The 20374-nt window shown below is 37.9% G+C and overlaps 2 protein-coding genes across 2 annotated transcripts in view; both read left to right on the forward strand.

Moving 5' to 3' along the window:
- The window catches only part of LOC120739366 (GTPase IMAP family member 7-like), a 127894-nt gene that overhangs the window by 73087 nt on the left and 34433 nt on the right, over positions 1 to 20374 (forward strand). The gene's annotated exons all lie outside the window — the stretch shown is intronic.
- The window catches only part of LOC120739369 (GTPase IMAP family member 9-like), a 19509-nt gene continuing 17136 nt past the window's right edge, over positions 18002 to 20374 (forward strand). Inside the window, exons 1-2 of the mRNA XM_040041123.1 lie at positions 18002 to 18214; positions 20032 to 20173. Of these exons, the coding sequence (XP_039897057.1) occupies positions 18208 to 18214; positions 20032 to 20173 (149 nt within the window). The 5' untranslated portion in view covers positions 18002 to 18207. The remainder of the gene's footprint in view (positions 18215 to 20031; positions 20174 to 20374) is intronic.

Raw genomic sequence — 20374 nt, forward strand, 5'->3', positions numbered from 1 at the left:
GTGACTGTTAAGGACAATTGAATGTACTTATGCAATTATGGGTTTTTCTTCATTACTGACTTCTTAGCTTAATATATCATCGCCCCCTGCTGGTCACCCAAATTCTTCATACATCTCCATTTCACGTTTTGGAGAGGCATGGTGTGAAATAGACACGGTGGTCCGGCGTGTCTATTACACGTTTGCTGTGATACTGGGTTGATAGATTTTTTGATCTGAAATTTGAAAATCGATCAGAGATGTCAGGAAGCAGATGAGGTAATGAGTTAATCTGATTTTTTCATCTATTCATTTTTTCTTCCAGTGACAAAGACAAGGAGGATTGTCCTGCTGGGAAAAACTGGAACTGGAAACAGCCAGTCTGGCTAATACCATATTTGGCGAGACCAGATTGAAGATTAATCATTTTAATGACTCAAACGCATGTTTGTCTCAGAGCGAGACCAAGACTGTTGATGGAAGAAGCCTAACTTTAATCGACACTCCTGGTGTCTTTGACCCAAGCAGGTCTGAGAAGTTGAGCATGAGATGTTGAGCTGTATTACAGAGTTGTGCTCCAGGTCCTCATGCTTTTCTCATTGTGCTCAAAGCAGAGAAATTCACAGAGCACGAAAAGGCCTGTCATCGCACAATTATGTGAACATTTCTCTGAAGATGTTCTTAAATACGCTGCAGTGGTTTTTACTCATGTGACCAGCTCCCCGAAGGAACGAAGATCAAGGATTTGTTAATGAAAGTGAAGCTCTGGAGTGATCTGGTTGAGGAAGTGTGGGAGTCGGTGCACGTTCATTGACAATAAATACTGAAGAACAACCAGGAAGATGAATATAGAAGCAACAAGTTCCAGGTGGCAGAGCTGCTCAAATAGCAAAGAAGATATAGTGACAGAAAAACAATGGAGGATACTTCACTAATGAAAAGCTCCAACATTGGAGAACAGAATACAAAAAGAGGAAAATCAGGTTAGAAGTCATCAGAAAATCTGTCACAGGAGAGATTAGAAAGCAGGCTAAAGTTAACATCATTAAGAGACCCATGGAAAATGCACAAAAATCATGGCTTAAACCTTTTGTGGGTTTGGCAATCATCACAGGATTATTTGCAATTGTCTCAGCTTTGTTGATCAAATCAAAGTTTGGAAGGGATCTGTTCCATCTGTTCCTGTTCCATCTTTCCATATATCCCTCGTTCCATCTGTTCCATCTGTTACTGTTCAATCTGTTCCATCTGTCCCTGTTGCATCTGTTCCTGTTCCATCTGTTCCCATCTGTCCCCTGTTCCATCTTTGTTCCATCTGCTTCCATCTGTCCCTGTTCCCATCTGTTTACAATCTGTTCCTGTCCATCTGAATCAGTCCCCCGTTCCAGTCCCCAGAACCCTTTTGAAAAGGACGTTGTGGGGGTTTTTGCGGCCATTTGGAATAAGACCTCATGCTCTGTATGAGATAATATACAATCCATGGAATCCATTTGAATAAACACCGATCCACAGCCATATATAAAACAGCCTAATCATTATACATATAAAGCTTACATAAAAATATTGTTATTAAACTGTGTGGGTAAACCATTGTATTAAAACAGTTTAATAATTTTGCCCATTTGGAATCTTTATGGAAAGAATAAAGATTTTATTCAGTTTTGCAAGTTCCTGAATATGTTGAGTAAATACAAAGTAGTGGTCATATATTAAAACATGTATGATAAAATATAAACATGTGTTCCTGGCAATTGCAACTTGATTATGAAATTGTTTGATCTTCTCAGGTTTGTGATGTTTTAAAGCTTTTATATGCAGAGGTACCAGCAGCTTCAGAGGACCTTTACATAATCATTTACATGTACTGTGCATCAATAAAACAACTTTAATTATGTGACTCAGGTTTTTTTTTTCACGTGTATATTTTATGATTCATTGATAACAATTCCAACCAAACACCCATCCTGTTATCAAAAGGTATTGTCGGTGTATTCGTAAATACACAATTCTGCCTGTAAAGTTTACCCTTAAACCTCTTTGCCAAACACCAAGTAATATGTTTGTCTTGGGATTGTTTGCTTATGACAATGACAAAATTTTATTTCACATGTATTAAACTGCTTTTTACTATTACTCACTAAAACACAGCTGTTGTTGATGGGTGCATAAAATCCATCAAAATATAACATATTAAGTACATTTTGCTATTGAGTATTTACTATAAAGTAAAAAATAAGTATTTTAAGATAATACATTAAATTTCTTTCCATTCCATTCTGTTAGACAGACAGACTGTTTTGTCGTTTAAATTGAGACCTGCAGTGCACATAAGACTTTTTTCTTCTATTGGCTCCAATAGTGTGAATGCATGAACTGACCGTTTTAAACTTGAGGAGAACCCAATCACCTCACTATTAAGTGACCGTGTAAACCGTGGCGGTGGTAAATAGATTGGTACATGTTATACAGTTTTCCTCATTCCCAGTTACTTTCTTTCAATGCCAGTGTGCTTTTCTATGTAACATTCACAACAGGGTTCAGTATCTCTCCTGACGATACTTCAATATGCAGACTGCCGCAGCCAGACATCGAAGCACCATCTTTCAGATTAGTGGAGGATTAGCAGCTCTACCTTCTGAGCTACAGCCACCAATAACTAACTTGTGACTATTGTTATTTGACCACACCTGAAACTCAGCGCTGTGACTGTTTCATTTTGTATTTGTACAGATGCCAAATAGTTTGACCTTACCCAGAAACAAGTTACTCCACCCGAAAAATGTGGTATTAACATTCAACTGTCACCTTCCAACTGAGTGTCTTGTCATTTTGACTGTGTTATGTTTCATATTCTTGAAGCTGTGAGCAGGAGTTCTAATGCTACATGGTGATCTAATCATACTATTTCTTCTATAACTACTTTTGAGCATCAAAATCATGCAATATAAGATTTTCAGTCACAAAACCATATAACTGTCATATCTGTGACACAGAGTACCGAGGAAAACCATATTCCACTGGATGTTTTATGAGTTTTCTGACAATTTATTGGAGAAAACATGAAAATGGTTTTTGTTTTTGATGAATCAGGATTCATAATAGGTGGCTGGTAAAACATGTAATTTTTTTATTTTATTATTTTTTTTTTAAATTTCAGATCATTTTTAAAATGTTTGTCTAAAATAGACATATTTTAACAGAAATGGTGTGAAATGGATAAACAACATTTGTATCTTTGTGTTTAACTTGTGCTTGTGTTCATTATGCATGAGACAGCATGTCCCTATTAAAATGTAGCTTCTGGCTCATATTCAGACCATATGTGGCTGATTTTGATTGAATTATTTCAAATTCTATGTATTTGTATATGCATATTAAATATGCTACAGTTATTACAAGACATTGGAATTTAATCAATCAATCAATCAATCAATCAAGGCTTTATTCGCCACGTGCAGGTTGCCCTGCATTAAATAGGACAACCCCCCCCCCCGACCTTACATACACAACAAAGACATCACATGGGGATACAGGTCAGGGATCGGTAGCGTTACAGAAAAAAAACACTGAAATATACACTACAATGGGAAAGTACAAGAGGAAAAAAAAGAGACCTCTACTCATGCTGGGCTCCTGGGAGGACAGCATGAGAACAGGAAACAAAAGAACTCCTCTGCACAAAAAAAGCACATAAATGTCCACAGCACAACATTATGGAACACGTGATAAGCCTCAGGGTCGGGTGGGGGGTGAGGAGTAATCCGAAGCAAACACAGCAGCCATCCTGCCCAGCGCTACCATTCCAGCATGGGCTCAGACCCACCGTGTTCCCAGGAGGGAACAAGCATCGGAGGCGTTTGGAAAGGGAGGGGGGATGAGTGTGTGCATATCAGTGTATATGTACTGTATGTGTGTGCGTGTCCAGAGTTCGGCTGAGACAGTGTCCTTCCCCCTGCTAGGCTAAGTAAACAGTCTGCCAGCCGACATAGGTGGCCTTGCATGGAATGGGAAGGAACAGACTAAACACAGTCGTTATCATGGTGTTTTTGTTCGGCTCCGGCCGTGCGACCGCAGCTAGTGCAGAGAGGGGTATCCGCATGAAGTGATGGTGCTTTTTACTTTAGTGCGAACAGCTCTACAACACTGATTCATCGTTTTAATGGTAAATGGTAAATGGCCTGTATTTTATATAAGCGCTTTACTAGTCCCTAAGGACCCCCAAGCGCTTTACATATCCAGTCATCCACCCATTCACACATACATTCACTGATTCATTTAATAACTGCAGCTATGCATTAATGGAATTACATGTACATGTGCCAGTAACCTGTCAAGAGGGAATGAATGCATCACTCTTTCCATTTTCAAACTGAACTTAATTAAAAAATATCTTCTTTGTTTGAAACTTGTTTAACTAGCATTGGAAACCGAAACATTTTACCACTCCCTTATTCAAACACTGAATTGTTCTGTTTTTAAAAGCACAGAAGCTTTACTGCGCTGTTCAACACTGGGACATAGTTATAAAAGCATCTGCTTAAACCTTTTTTTTTAAGTTTTGATATTATATGTGGCTTTTTGGTTTTCAGCCTTATTACCATTTATTAAATAAACAAAATCTTGGGCAAGGGTTAACATGATGACCTGCTCTAACTGTACTTACAACTGTTTTTTTTTTCATCTTTTTACCCTCGTCCATTTGCTAACTTCAGGTTACTGCTTAGCTTTGTAGCAATGAAATTGTTTTAAAAACCAACAAGAATGAGACCATGATTACAGCTCCTTCTTAATTTACATCCTAAATCATTCATGCCCTCCTTTATGTTCAACTGATAAATCCACCATTTGAAATCTTGGTGTAATATTTTATTCTTCTCTGGGCTTCGACGCACATGTAAATCTTTCGTTTCATTCCTGTTAAATTTATTTAAGGAACATTTCTAAATTCCAAAATATCCTCAGCTGAACTGCAAAACGTATTCATGCATTGTGTCATTGGGTTTAGATTATTGTAATGCCCTGTTTGCCAGCTTGGACAAGTCTCTTTTATGCCTCCAAGCAATACAAAATGCTGGCCAGACTATTAATATGTTCTGGCAAGCAAACTCACAGAACTACTGTTTTATATTCTACACATTGGCTCTCAGTAGAGTTTAATGATTAATTAACTTCTGATTAATTGGAAAAAACTGAATGAAAAACTGAATGCCTTGCCATCAGGATCACCGGGATATTTCTGAAGTGCTCTGAGGCTCATTTTGGTCTGCTGTGAACTGTCAGTGTGATGTGATATAGAAACCGCATATGTGTAGTTTCTCTTTCTCTGGGCAGTCTCCATGACGCACACAGCGAATGATAAAGATCCATGTACTCATGGCATGCAGCCTCTCTTTTTCTTGATGGTAACACACATTATGACTACAATTGTACTTTTGTACAGTTTTTGTGTAGTTATGTGGTTAGAGGTTCTCTCCTCCTTTCTACACTTTATTTAATTACATATGAATTTAATAAATGTATATATTCTTTAATCTGATAGTAATAGTTGTGAATTGTTTTGGTCACATGTAAGTCTGAATGTGAGATTTTGACAGCTCTAAACAGCAGGTACAAATCATCTGCAAAATCAGCAATGTGGTGTTTTGGAGTTGCTAATATGACAAAGATGTGATCAATAAAATGGCCAAGCTATCGTATTTGCTTAATGAAATCAGACATGATCTGGAAACCCCAACAACAAACTTACTTCCATCTCTTTCCTTTCTGGTATTGGGGTCTTTTCAACATTTTGTGGCTTCTTTAGCAGCAGTTTCACAGCGTGTGCAGTTAATAACCTCTGCTTTATCTGAATTCAGAAGCAGAAAATTAGAGGTCATCCAGGTCTTTACATCTTGAAGACACCTGGATGCCTTCTCTCCTAACAAGACCAGAGGTCCTTTAGAAAGGTTTCCAATCATCTATGAAGCCCATGTAGTTTTTTTGGACTACATGGGCTTCTGATTTTGCAGATGGAAATTTAAGAACATACAGCTAAAGATGTCCCTGGCCCTGATCCAGTTTGGGGGGGGGGTTGGCAAATTTAATATAAATTTTAGTGACCTCTGATTGACGTAACATGGTGTCATTACTGCCGACGCAAATTGTCATTTTTTTCTGAATGAAATTATAATTATAAATTAAAAAAATATTATAATCCATGTCGCGCCTAGCTACATCCTGCTTGCCCACGTCTTGTTCAGTCATGGCCTGCACTCTTCTAGCACGCCGCTGGTCACCTGCCATGCCACACCGTCACCAGTTGCCTGAAATGATTCAGTCGCAGTCATCCATCTGAACTTGAATGTTGTATTGTGTCCCTTTTGTGTTTTGGGGGGATTGGTTTTGAGCCCTCCTGAAGTCAGCCACAACTGCTGCTCATCAGCCCTTGCCAGCTGCAGCTCATTGTCATCAACAGCAGCAGCCTCCCTACTTAACTGTGTGAAATGTACTAAAACAATAAAAATGTCATGGTCTTTTACAGAGGTGTGGACTCGAGTCACATGACTTGGACTCGAGTCAGACTCGAGTCATTAATTTTATGACTTTAGACTTGACTTGAAAAAATGTTCTAAGACTTGTGACTTGACTTGGACTTTTACACCAATGACCTGGGACTTGAATTGGACTTGAACCGGTTTACTTGAAAAGACTTGATATTTTACCCCAAATATAAAATTTAACATGCATATTATATAGAGATTGAAAATGTGACGTCATTCACGGGTAGAACCGCAAAGGATTCTGGGAGCTCGTGGCAAGAGGTACAAGCGCACGCAGGCTTTCAATTGAAATCAGTTATACAGCGATAAAAAGAAACACAAAAATGGCAAGAAGCTGTTGTATTATTAACTGCAATAGCCGGTCGCATGACAGCCACGGGAAGCCGACGGGCAAAGAGATCGGTTGTTATCGGATTACATCGTTGAAGAGAAATTGTTCAAGCCATGTTTCCGAAGTAACAAAGACGCGACGGATGGCCTGGATTGCAGCCATTCAAAGACCAAATATAACATCCCAGAACACTCCAGCTCACAGGTTAGTCTGCTCCAAGCATTTACACAAAGGTCAGTCTGCTGTTGTAGTTAATGCGTCATTTTCATAACCTAATTGGTGATATAGGTTACAAGCAAGTCTGGCGCTGAACAGAAATTGTCGCGCTATGCTCCTTTGTTTATTGTGCATAAATAGTGAATTGTCCTGACACAATATTGCGTTTCGCTTCTGTTATTATGGTACATTGACAAAAACATATACTTTTATTCACAGGGTAAAACAGTTGTTTTGTATCACTAATTGCCCAGTGCGATTACAGCATACAGTATTATTGTCACTGCTACATTTCTGTAATGCTACCAGAAATTATTTCTACTACTAATTAATTACCATTGAGCTCAAAGGTCCTATTAATAAACGGTTAACGAATGTGTATTTATGAAGACAATTTGTGAGACTGGTAAACTTATGATACGTACGATGGTCTTTACTTTCTACACGGTGCATTTTAAGGTCCTGTACCCATCCGTCGGTAAACTGTACCTGGGCTTGTTGCAGTGACCGGTGTTCCAGATCTACTGGCGTTTAGATCAACTGGCGTTGGTCGAACAGATGTGTGGCAGTCTTGCGTTTCAGGAGCTGCTACCGACAAACCAGCAAAAAAACGCCAAATGTGTCATCTGTGACACTTGTGAGGTTATCTCAAACACACTCCGTCAGTCTTGATGCTGTTGAACAACAAAATGTATAAAAATGTGGCGAGTTTACCTGGTGATATCCTCATGCGCAACGCGATCGCGAAAACAGCAAACAAGTAACACCACGCCGATGTTGTTCAAAGGACAGCAAGAGTAAACGATCGGGAGACTCTTGTCGTCGTTATCGTTCCCCTCGCACGTTTTATTTCTCCGGTTTCAGCGTTTTTGCTTCACAACTACAGCGAGCAGTTTTACTTTGTGCACTAACATGGACTCGAGTCAACCAGCGCCACCTCTGGCCAAGTGCCACAGCCTACAGCCAGATCAACCTGTGACACACATCTGCACCACGTTTGATTTCGTTTCTTGCACAACACATTTGTAGCTTTCAATTGTGTCTGTTTGTGAATCATGCAAATAAACCTTTGAAAAGAATGAAATGACACTAATATTTCACTAGTGTTGTAACATCACATGTCGTTAGCGTAGTCTGTCTGTGTCTTTTCTCTGAGAAAAAACATTTTAGAGTTGGTTGTTATATACAGTCTGTCTAAGTGTGGTTAATCTAATAAACATTTGTAAGGAGATGGCAGTTACTGTGAATGTACAGCAGGTGATTAGTAATAAACAGTCAGACAATGACTCTGACAATCTCATTCAATCTTGCAGACTGAATGCACCTTCTGTGGAAAGTGGTACCACACAGTGTGTGTGGACTTCCCCTGTGCAGAAGGCGACTACAAATGTTGTGGGTGCTAAATAAACAGAAAAAATTGATCCCTGTTGTCTTTGCTTACTGATTGTTTTTAGTGTTGACAATCCACATTGCTGCCATTGCATCTTTCAACATGTTTGTGGGTAGATTTGGATGTACCAGGGGTAAGTGCAGCCACTCAGCCTCTACTCAATGTGATCATAGCAGCAGGTGCAGATGTGTCACAAGTTAATCTAGTAGTAGGCTGTGGCACTTGGCCAAAGGTGGCAGCAGTGGACTGACCTCCATTGGAGACTGCTCCAGCTGCTGTGTGATAGTGGATCTGCTACAAATTGAAGATCATATGGAAGTTTTGGAAATTAACCCTTGTATTATGTTGAAGAACAAAAAAATGACATTGATTTTGTTGCGGGTCATTTAGATCCGTACTGTGTAAATCCACTCAGAATTGTCAAGAAACTGCAATGAAACAATAGCAACTTTATTTTCCATTAGATAAACATGTAGAACACAGAAATACAACAGTTAGACTTTCCATAACTATTTTAGGAACAATTTGGTTTTTCGTTCTTACAAACACATTTCTTTTGAACTTGCCCAACGTTCTCAGTTTTTCAATGCTCAACATTTTCAATTTTGTCCACATGATGGACAGAATGTAACTGTGTGCTTTCTGCAGATGTACTTCTTGCATTTCTCACAAAACGTGCTTGTTTTAAAACAGGAACCTTCCCAACTAAGATTTAAAACAAAGGATTGTGTCTCCTCCAGTCTCACAAACAGATGACAAACCAAGCGAGACACCTGAGTCACTGACTTTATATATAACTACCAACTCTCCAGCCATGTTGATGAATTGCCTATATTGGCTGGAAATATTAATTTCCAGGGAAAGGACACAGGCAGACGATGCTTACAGGATGTGATGTGACAACACTAATGAAATATTGATGTGTCATATTTGTCCAAGGCGTATTTCATTGTTATGGGAAAAGAGAATATTAAAATCATGATGACCAATTGGAGTGGTGATTTCTATGACTTTGTGTATATAATTTGGAATTTTGTACAAATGTAGGCCAATAAGGAATATATGATATCATTTCATTCATTTCAAAGGTTTATTTGCATGATTCACAAACAGACACAATTGAAAGCTACAAATGTGTTGTGCATGAAACGAAATCAAACGTGGTGCAGATGTGTGTCACAGGTTGATCTGGCTGTAGGCTGTGGCACTTGGCCAGAGGTGGCGCTGGTTGACTCGAGTCCATGTTAGTGCACAAAGTAAACTGCTCGCTGTAGTTGTGAAGCAAAAACGCTGAAACCGGAGAAATAAAACGTGCGAGGGGAACGATAACGACGACAAGAGTCTCCCGATCGTTTACTCTTGCTGTCCTTTGAACAACATCGGCGTGGTGTTACTTGTTTGCTGTTTTCGCGATCGCGTTGCGCATGAGGATATCACCAGGTAAACTCGCCACATTTTTATACATTTTGTTGTTCAACAGCATCAAGACTGACGGAGTGTGTTTGAGATAACCTCACAAGTGTCACAGATGACACATTTGGCGTTTTTTTGCTGGTTTGTCGGTAGCAGCTCCTGAAACACAAGACTGCCACACATCTGTTCGACCAACGCCAGTTGATCTAAACGCCAGTAGATCTGGAACACCGGAAGTTACTAAACTTCACGAGTGTATGCACTCACTCCAAGAAGCGTATAATTATAAATATGCATATAAATATGCTACGATGAGATAGCTGACTTCATCTAACTAGCAAATGTTTTCCAGGCTACGTTGGTGATGCAGTTTTTTTTTATGTATATGATATTTTTGTCATGCGATTTTAAAGCCGGTCCTACAAGCGCATCCAAGAATAACATGCAGCTTATCTCAGAACTGTCGGTGAAAATTATTCTTGGAGCTAGGTTTAATTGAACTGCATTTTAAAGAGGTGCAATTTCACAATTTGTGTATATTTTCTAAGTTCACTATTTTGTCATGTGTTGAGAAAAACACAGATTTAAAAATTACATGGTCTAATATTTACATTTAGCATATAACTGCAACATGCTTTTTTTCGGGGTTTTTTAAAGACTTGAAAGGACTTGAAATTCAAAATGTCAGACTTGTGACTTTACTTGGACTTTTGCACCAGTGACTTGAGACTCGACTCTGACTTGCCTGACATTACTTGAGACTTGACTTGAGACTTGAGGATAAAGACTTGAGACTTACTTGAGACTTGCAAAACAATGACTTGGTCCCACCTCTGGTCTTTTATATTTAGATGTGTTCTGTTGCTGTCTCACATGCAATTGGACAGTCTTAATAATCCCCACAATGCAATAAGCACTGCCAAGATACAAGTCAAACAGGTGCAGAACAAAACGAAAGGTGCAGTCACAAAGTCTTTGGGTTGTGAGTAATCGTGTGTCTCTGCCCTGGTTTTGTTTCTTTCAAAAAGATGGACGGTAAGTTATTATAATTTATTCTGTATTAATAGTCAGCACAGGACACTTAACTCCATCTAAGAATAAAAATGTTTGTTTTCATTGTCAAGATTATTTACTGCACTGAATACCTAAACAAAATTTTTAAAGTAAAAAATATTAAGTAAATAGTATAGTATGTAAAAATAGTGTTTAAAAAATATTTTTTACAGCAGCTTTATAAACAGGATAAGTTTGTTTCTATTGCATCTAAATGCTATTTATCCTTTTGTATATATTATTTTATTACATTCTATTGCATATAGTATTTTATTTTATTCTATTCTATTCTGTACAGTTGTGTACAGTATATTGTTCTTATTGTATTCCAGTGTTCTCTAATTTTTGCTATATAACTTTGCACTGTCCACTTTCTGCTGTGACAAACAAATTTCCCACCTATGGGACTAATAAAGGTTATCTTATCTTATCTTATCTTAAATCAGTATCTAGCTGAACAACCAGGTCTAAACTGCACAATCGTCTGTGGAATTAAACTCTTTTCTACATTTCCATATTTACTTGTAAGCCAAAGCTGACTGATTTGTAAAGAATATGCAATTTTACTTACACTTAAAAAAAACGCAGACTGGACATTCATTTTTTTAATTGTAGTGTCATTAAGGTTTAAGTGATATTTTACTGCTTCTATACTATTTCTTGCACCTTTTTAGACAGAGCAATAGATAAATAACTGACACTGAATCATTACTGTTTTATAGAGTCAGCAAGAAGGATTGTGGTCCTGGGAAAAACTGGAGCTGGAAAGAGCAGTTTTGCCAAAACCCTGTGTGGAGAGCCTGTGTTTAAAGTAAATCATACTGTCATTTCTGGAACAAAGAAATGTCAGGCAAAGTCCATGTCAGTCAGTGGAAGAATGGTACTCTTTATTGACACTCCTGGATTTATTGACACAGACAGATCTGAGAAGGAGATGAAGTCTGAAATAGTGAAGTGTATCACAGAATGTGCTCCTGGTCCTCATGTTTTTCTTATTGTGCTTAAAGTGGAGAAATACACAGAGCATGAAAAGGCTGTGATAGACAAAATGAACCAATATTTCCCAGATGAAGCATTTAGATTTACTACAATAATCTTTACTCATGGTGACCAGCTTCCTGAGGAAATGAAGATCGAAGAGTTTGTTAATAAAAGTGAAGCTCTGAGCGATCTGATCAAGAAGTGTGGGGGCCGCTGCCACGTCATTGATAACAAATACTGGAAGAACAACCAGGGAGATGAATACAGGACCAACCAGTACCAGGTGGCAGAATACTCAAAACCATTGACAAGATTATTGAGGCAAACAAAGGAGGCTACTTCACCAATGAGATGCTGCAAGAAGTGAAAAGAGATATTCAACAAGAGGAAGGTCGCATCAAACAGTCATCTCCAGACTTAACAGAAGAGGAAACTGCAACAAAGGCAAAACAATCTGTGTTTAAAAATCTGTTGTCAAAAGCTGGAGGAGTTAAAACAGGAGCTCTACTGCATGCATCCCTTGGTGGAGCAATAAAAGAAAGAAGTCTAGGTTTAGCAGTAGGAGTAGCATTAGCAACAGCAGCAGGAGTAGCTGCAGCAAAAAGAATGATGCCAGATGCAGCAACAGCATCTGACACATCTGTCACAGTTCCGACTGGGTCTGCAGAGCCAGCAGCTGAGTAGCATCAAGGTTCGAAACAGGTGATAGAGCTGACATACAAACTAAACCACATTTTTTGAATGTATGAAAGGGTTAGAAATTAAATCTCAGATTTTTTCCATCATCTGTTAAGCTCTCAATAAAGTACCTTTAAAATCCACAGATGTACAGGATCAGCGTATATTGCTAGATAACTGGGCACAACTACTCACATTCACCTTTACAAGCTGCCATCAGAGAGTCATTATTAAATTTATAGAATGGGAAGTTTTGGAATCTTTTTGTTCATCGTGATTGGATTTCTGTATTTGCACAGCATAAAGTTTCTTACTTAAGAGTTTTTGTTGAAGACTTAGTGTTAAGTGTTAGTTGATATTTCAAACTTTACTCATGACTCTGTCAATTACTCCATGTAAAAAAAAAATCTCTGGATATAATATTAATAGATCTATAACTTTCAAATAACTTTTGCCTTTGTTTTGTGATGTTTTCTTTGTTACAAATAATGTTCAATTATAAAACACCTAATTTTTTTAAATGTAACCAAGTGTCTTCACTTGACAATATTCATCTTCTGGCTGGATGACCTCATGTTAATGATGAGCAGTAAATAACTTTTACTTTCAGTTACTTTCATTTTGATTAAATAATTCAGCTAAACTTGTTGAACCTCCTCAGCAGGTTCAGCCAAACATGTTTAAGAGGCAGTGCCAGCTTAAACAGTAACTTTCATTTTTACTTAAATTGGCTTCCACTGACTTCACTTCAGCTGAACCTGCTGATGAAGTTTAACAAGTTCAATTAGAACTGCCACAGCCATTTTCAAATCAGAACAGAAATGGAAACTGCTGGGATGAGTGGACAGACCACTTTAAGTTGTTCTATTCTTTTAAAAAAGATTTGATCTTAAATAAATTTTATTATAACGTCAGTGTTAATGCTTTTAAGTGTTGCTCATGTTGCCAGACTCCTATCAAAGTTTCACTTATTCAAAACAACGAAACAAGTTAGACATTGTCAGGTTCTTTATGAGAGAAGATGATCCAAACTCAAGAAATAACTTTCTCTTTTCTTTATTCAAGCAGTCAAAGGTTCAAGTTAAAAATGGCTGCCGTGTCTTTTTGTTACCTCTTAGATCAAGATGGACAAAAAGCACCACACCCAGGCAGTAAATGCTTTTTATTATATGTAATAAACAGGACACTAAGGTGATTGGGCAAAAGTTGGAGGGAAGTTCTCCTTATATCACTGAGATCCAGTACTTCAGCTCATGTTTCTCCTGCCATTCTCTGACCACTTCTTATGTATAGATGCTAGCCTGTAGTCAAGACCGCCCAACTGAGACCAAGACAAGACCAAGACCAGAGGACAGACGCACGCTCCACTTGACTGTCGCGTCTCTCACCCTCTCTGTTTTTCACATAATGATATTATCCTATATCCTTGCGTGTGATTGGCCACAATATGGAGGGATTGGAGCATAGCTGAGCCACTGTGTGAGAGCTGAGCACTGAAAGGAAATTAAGTGAGGGTTGAAATGACTGAAAGATTAATAGGCTCTGTTTTGAGTTTGTTCAAAAAGAATGACTTCATATAGGGAAAAAATAAATATCACATATGCAGGACACCTTAAACTAGTTTTTTTAATTAAGCAGCAAGGCAGAACAAAGTCGGGGCTGTATGAAGACACAGGGACTAAACCCCAATTCAACCAGACCCAGAACTGATCCGGAATTAAAACAGGACTACAACAGTTCAAAGTCAGGACTACTTAGGACTTAACCAAGACAGAACCAGAATCAAAACTAGATGATAGTAGCACTAAAACATCCTGACAACAAAATTGTAAAACCATATCCCAGATTGCAATTCCAGTTTCCAACAATGGCTACTACTTCAGCTACTTAGTTTTAATATTACTCTTATTTCTCTTTCTGGGTCACAAAATAAACTTTTAACATATTTTCAGGCGAGAATGTAGCTGTGTAAACTTCAAATAACTTAAATATGTTGTTTTGCCTTTTTCAGTGTTCTATTTGTTCGTGAGTAAATTGGTTTGGCTGAGATTAAAGTTTCTATCTAGATTAGATTAGATTAAATAAAACTTTATTAAGCCCTCGGGAGGGTTCCTCCGGGGTTTTCACACAGCTGAATAAACGTCAAACAGAAAACTGATTAAACAGAAGTGTGAGATGTCGAAAATCTACACCAGCATCCAGTTATATTTTAGACAGCAAGGAACAGACGGCAGAGGTGACGTAATTCTGAAGGCTAGACCGTCCAATTTCACAGTCGCTCATTTCCGGTCTACCTGGCTTTCGGACGACCCGGCCCACTTAGGTCGCGAAGGTGGAAGCAGCCTCTGAATTTGGACACCCCCGTCCTGTTTCCGGCCGGACAATAACAACAGTGACATTTAACTTATTTTATCAAGTAAACACTGTAAAATTCAAATGTTTGTATGTATATATATACCCGCCCCCAATAGCCCTTTTGAATGTCTCCCTAATTCTGAGGTCTCAAGGTTGGCAAGTATGTGCCAGGCTTTGGCCCACATCAGTCTAAAATTGTATTAACCATGAATAACGTGTTGCCATGTCCACCAGGAGAGACTGGACAGTATAGATGTAAAACAAATATGCCAGCAGTTTATCTTATGTTAATGAGAGGAGAAGGCATGTGTTTGGCTCCTTCACATAGTGGAACAATTGAGTTGTTGTGTGGGGCACCAGTAGTCCATGTCTGTTGCTGTAACAGTATGTTCATGTTTAGAATAAAAATCCCAGCTCACTGATTTGACAAGGGCAATAGTGCCTAAAATGCTGCTGAGAGATCTTTTACTTTGTGGTAATCTGTGGTAAAGAGAAACTTGTAAATAACTCATGAAAGAATAAAGTTACGTTGAAACCAAGCACACAATTGTTTTTCTTGTGACATTACCAATGAGTTTGATGGGTCACATGGCCCTCGTCCTATTGAAAAAACAAAAGTTGTATCCAAGATGGCCGACTTCTAAATGGCCACCACCAATCTTGAGGAGTTTGCCCCCTCACATATACTAATGTGCCACAAACAGGACTTTAATATCACCAACATATACATATATATATATATAGATAGATATATATATATATATATATATACATATATATACATATATATATATACATGTTGGTGATATATATATATATTAAAATAATAGAATAAATCTGTTTATTAGAAACATATCTGTGACCAGGTTCACACAAAATGTTGTTGAGACAGGACCACTGGCTAAGGAGGAGATGGGGTATAGTAAACTCCGATTCTTTGTCCCCGTGATAGAACAGAGAAAACTGACTCATAGTGTGTTAAACATTTATATTTCTTTTTATTCAATCATCTTGCGGAAGCGAGAGACCCCTGCACAGCCCAAACGCCAGTTGCAGGATCTCTAACATTTTTAGCTCAACATGTGTCTTATATGGTGTTGTTTCTGTACTTCAGACGTCACACACGTCACTCACAGTTCAAACATTGCTTATATGGCAAAGTTCCTCTTTTCTGTGTCTTATCTATTAATATGCCTGTGCACTAAAACTTCCTGTTTTTCAGTCTGGCTGAGCACTTAGTTTGTGAGTCAAAAGTGGCCTTGCTCTACAAGCCTTCATGATTAAAGTACATAAAACAATCTAATGAGCAGATACACATTAAAAATATCTCTCTATTTCTTAACAGGTACATACACAGACATATCTTCAGACATATCTTTATATAATGATTGTAGGCAGTGTTGGGGAGTAACGGAATACATGTACCGCCGTTACGTAAAGCAGTGGCTAATGCCATATTTGGAGAGGCCAAATCAAAAATTTATTTTGATTTCATGAGATGATCCAACCCATGCAAATCACATTAGCCAACAAAAGTACTTAATACTAATAGGGGGACATTTATTAACGTGGAAATCCTTTCATGATTATTTTAGGTTCGTTAAGAGTGGTTTTTTTTTCGAGTGTTCAACAAACTCAGAGTCTGGTTAACATAATTTAATGGATTTAGAATATCACTCCATCCATCCTTTAACGTTTGTCCTATAGGTGTCGCAGGGCAGCAGGAGTCTATTCAAGCTGTCATCGGTCGAGAGGTGGTGCACACTCTGGACAGGTTGCCCAGTCTATTTACAGACAACATTTCACCTCACATCACATCTATGGGTAATTTAGAATCATTAACCTAACCCCACATATGTGTGTACCCAGAGAGCACACAGTGCGAAATGCTAACTCCACACAGAAAGCTCCTGGACCAGTTGATGCATTTGCAGGAGCTTCTTGCTTTTGTGGCAACAGTGCTAACACCCATCGAGCTGTCACTCCAGACATAAAGTAGCAATGAACAGCTACAAAGTTTGATACTGAATTTTCTTAATGTTTTTGTCCTTGATAGGTTAAGCCACAATAAATAGCAATAGCATATAGATGGTGTGTTTAAGCTTTTCGTCCTCTTATAACTCCAGTGATTTTCCTGCGGTTTGCAATCTTGTGTGATCTTGTGAATTTAGCAAGGCAGGTAACCAACGACTCTCACTAGATTGTATCACGTCATCTCAACAAGAATAAATGTAGCAATTTTTAAGTTGTTGAATTTCATGCAGATCGTACATGATTTAATTACGTTAACCATAGAAATATAAAATAATTTTCTTCAAAATTACATGTTAGCCTTGTAAATGTAACAACCACCCAATTTCACTCTTTTGAGGCCATGATTAATAGTTTCACCAAAATTTAGCTTCTAGCTCATATTCAGACCACAGGTTTGGTTTCTGTAAGACTTGGAGTGGGTGTAAAAATTGACTTAGTTATTAGAGCTTCTACATGTTTTCAGCCCTAAATATTTTATTTTTTATGAATTTATCAAAAAAAGAAATTAGATGTGATGCACTGATTGATTGTTTAATAATGGCAGTTATGTATTAATGGCGAAGCTTTACAGGAAACCTTCACAGGCATTACAGTAAACTGTCAAGAGGGAATGAATGCATCACTCTCGCATTTTTCAAACTGAACTTCATTAAAAATACCTTCTTTGTTTGAAACTTGTTTAACTAGAATGAGGAACAGAAACATTTCACCCCTCCCTTATTCAACCTCTGAATTGTTCTATTTTTCAAGGCACTGAGAGGATTTACTGACACTATGTCACAGTTCAGTGTGCAATCACAGTTATTGAAGTATCTCCATGAGACTATATTTTTTCCATTAATCGCCTTTATTAAATAAATAGTTTTGATGTTATATGCAGCTTTTGCTTTTCAGCCCTATTACCACTTACACAAGAAACAAAACGGTCCACATTTCATATATCAGTACTGGTCATCACAGTTTAATGTGATGACCAGTTCTGATATATGAATTGTCAACAGTTATACAGTGACATGTTGTGGGTTTGCATGGATTTACAGCAAAACATATCTTCTGGGTGTACTGTAGCCTGCAGCATGAGGTGTTGCTCATTGTTTTGTGTAGTTACAGTGTCAGTTAACAAGTTCGACCAGTGACAAATGAAAGCAAAGCAAAAGTGCAGCAAGAGAGCAGGTGGAAAAACACACGGCAAGGACATCGTGAGGTCCTGGTGACGACTGTGATTTCTTTTTACCAACATGGACGGTCAGTCAAGCTTACTTTATATCAATATAATTAAAGGGAACACATATGTGTTTAAAGGAAATGTTTTGTTTTGACAAACACAATATTAGCTTCTGATTAACTGGAAAAAACTGAATGAATCAATTCATTGCTCCAAATATTAGAGAGGGGCAGCCTTGCCATCAGGATCACCAGGATATTTCTGAAGTGGTCTCGATCGTTTTTGGCCTGCTGTGAACAGTCGGTGTGATGTGATATAGAAACCACATATGTGTACTTTCTCATTCTCTGTTCAGCCTCCATGATGCACAGGGTGCATGACAAATACCCAGTAACTTATGTCATGTAGCCTTTCTTTCTCTTTATGGTAACACACATTATGCTTATAATTGTACTAATTGTGCAGTTATGGTTACAGGTTCTCTCCTCTTGTTTCTACACTTTATTTTAATTATATATAATCTGATGGTAATAAAATTGTTGTGAATTCTTTTGGTCACACTTAAGCCTGAATCTGACATTGTGGCAGCCCTAAACAGCAGGTATAATTCATCTTCAGAATCAGCAAACTGGTGATTTGGAGTAGCTAATCTAAGCTGTGATAGAAAATTTACCAAACCGTCAAGTTTGTTTAATGGACTGAGACATGATCTGGAACCCCTGACCTTAAAGTACTCAAAATAGAAGAGGCAACAAAATTTCTTCCATCTCTTCAGTTTTTGATCTTGGGGTCTTTTCAGCATAGTGTGGCTTCTGTAACAGCAGTTTCACAGCCCGTAAAGTGGAGTTTGAAGCTAATATGGCTGAAGAACGCAGAAAACAAAGGGTGACTTGTGACCCTGATCTGTGTTTACATTAAAAAGCTTTAGAAAAATAAATGTCTTTTATTACACTCAGATTAAATTGTTATCATTTCAGGAACACAGCAAACACAGTTTTCACCGTAACTTATTACTGCTTGTTACTATGGCAATAACTCATTACTGTTTAGTGATGGACCTACACAAATTCAGCTGCATGCACTTTGACCATATGTGACACGACACAGACACTCTGCAAATCAACTGTTAACACCATCAATCGCAAAATACAGACATAATGTTTTGTCAGTCAGGCATTTCCAGTTCAATCCTCGAACTGATGTACTTGTCTGTACTTGAATGTTACTGGTGTTGTCATACATCTGAGGTTCTCAGTTGTTGAAACCTGTTGCTATTGTAACAATTTTGTAACACTGTGTACTACATTTAACTTACACACGCATGACCTATGTTCATTAGTTTGTTCTTATTGCACCCTCCTGCTTCAGTATGTCTTACAGTTACAGTTGCCCCCACTCCTCATCAGTAATATTCATATTGATCTTGGTCTCTAATTTCAAATCCCATCTTAAAACACATCTCTTTAAACTAACAAACTCTGATCATTATCTGTATGTCACACAAATTTCCCATTGTCTTATTTTACATGATGCAAAGTGATTTGAAAAGTGCCTGAAATAAAATGCATTACTATTACTATTGGTTTTTATTATTATTATTAGTGGCAGCAGTAGAAGCATTAGCATTACTATTAGTAGTAATTTGATTTACACATACAAAATTAATACATTTCCCATCATCTCATCACTTATTTCTGATCGTAAGCCAGGTATAAGGGGTGAATATCATGAGCACACATCCTCTAAATATCCATTTACAGGAAATTTCATAGAAATACATTTACTTAAGCAAAAACATAAAATAAAACTTAACCAGCAAATTCAGCAGCAAACCATAAGACATTTTGAAATTGACTTCCACATCTCTTCATTTACACAAGTGTTTCTTGTCTTCCAGCACTGACTTCAAAGAGGATTGTTCTACTCGGAAAAACTGGGGCTGGGAAAAGCAGCCTGGCCAACACCATACTGGGAGAGAATGTCTTCAACGTATGCCATTCACCCGTTTCTGAAATTAGTCTGCCCCGTTTAGTAATTAGGTCTGTAATGGAAATAACATCAGTTTTATTGACACTCGTAGTATTTTTGACACAGGCATGTCTGAGCAATTCCGAAGAAGTCTGCATCCTTCAAGAAAAACATGATTCCATGCAGGACAATGCTCCAATCACACGCGTCCAACGTATCCACAGCCTGGGCTGGCAAGAAAACGGTATAAAAGAAGAAAAACTATGACATGG

The sequence above is a fragment of the Simochromis diagramma genome, unplaced genomic scaffold (genome assembly GCF_900408965.1).
Source record: "Simochromis diagramma unplaced genomic scaffold, fSimDia1.1 OVJJ01000370.1, whole genome shotgun sequence".
Taxonomy (NCBI): Eukaryota; Metazoa; Chordata; class Actinopteri; order Cichliformes; family Cichlidae; genus Simochromis; species Simochromis diagramma.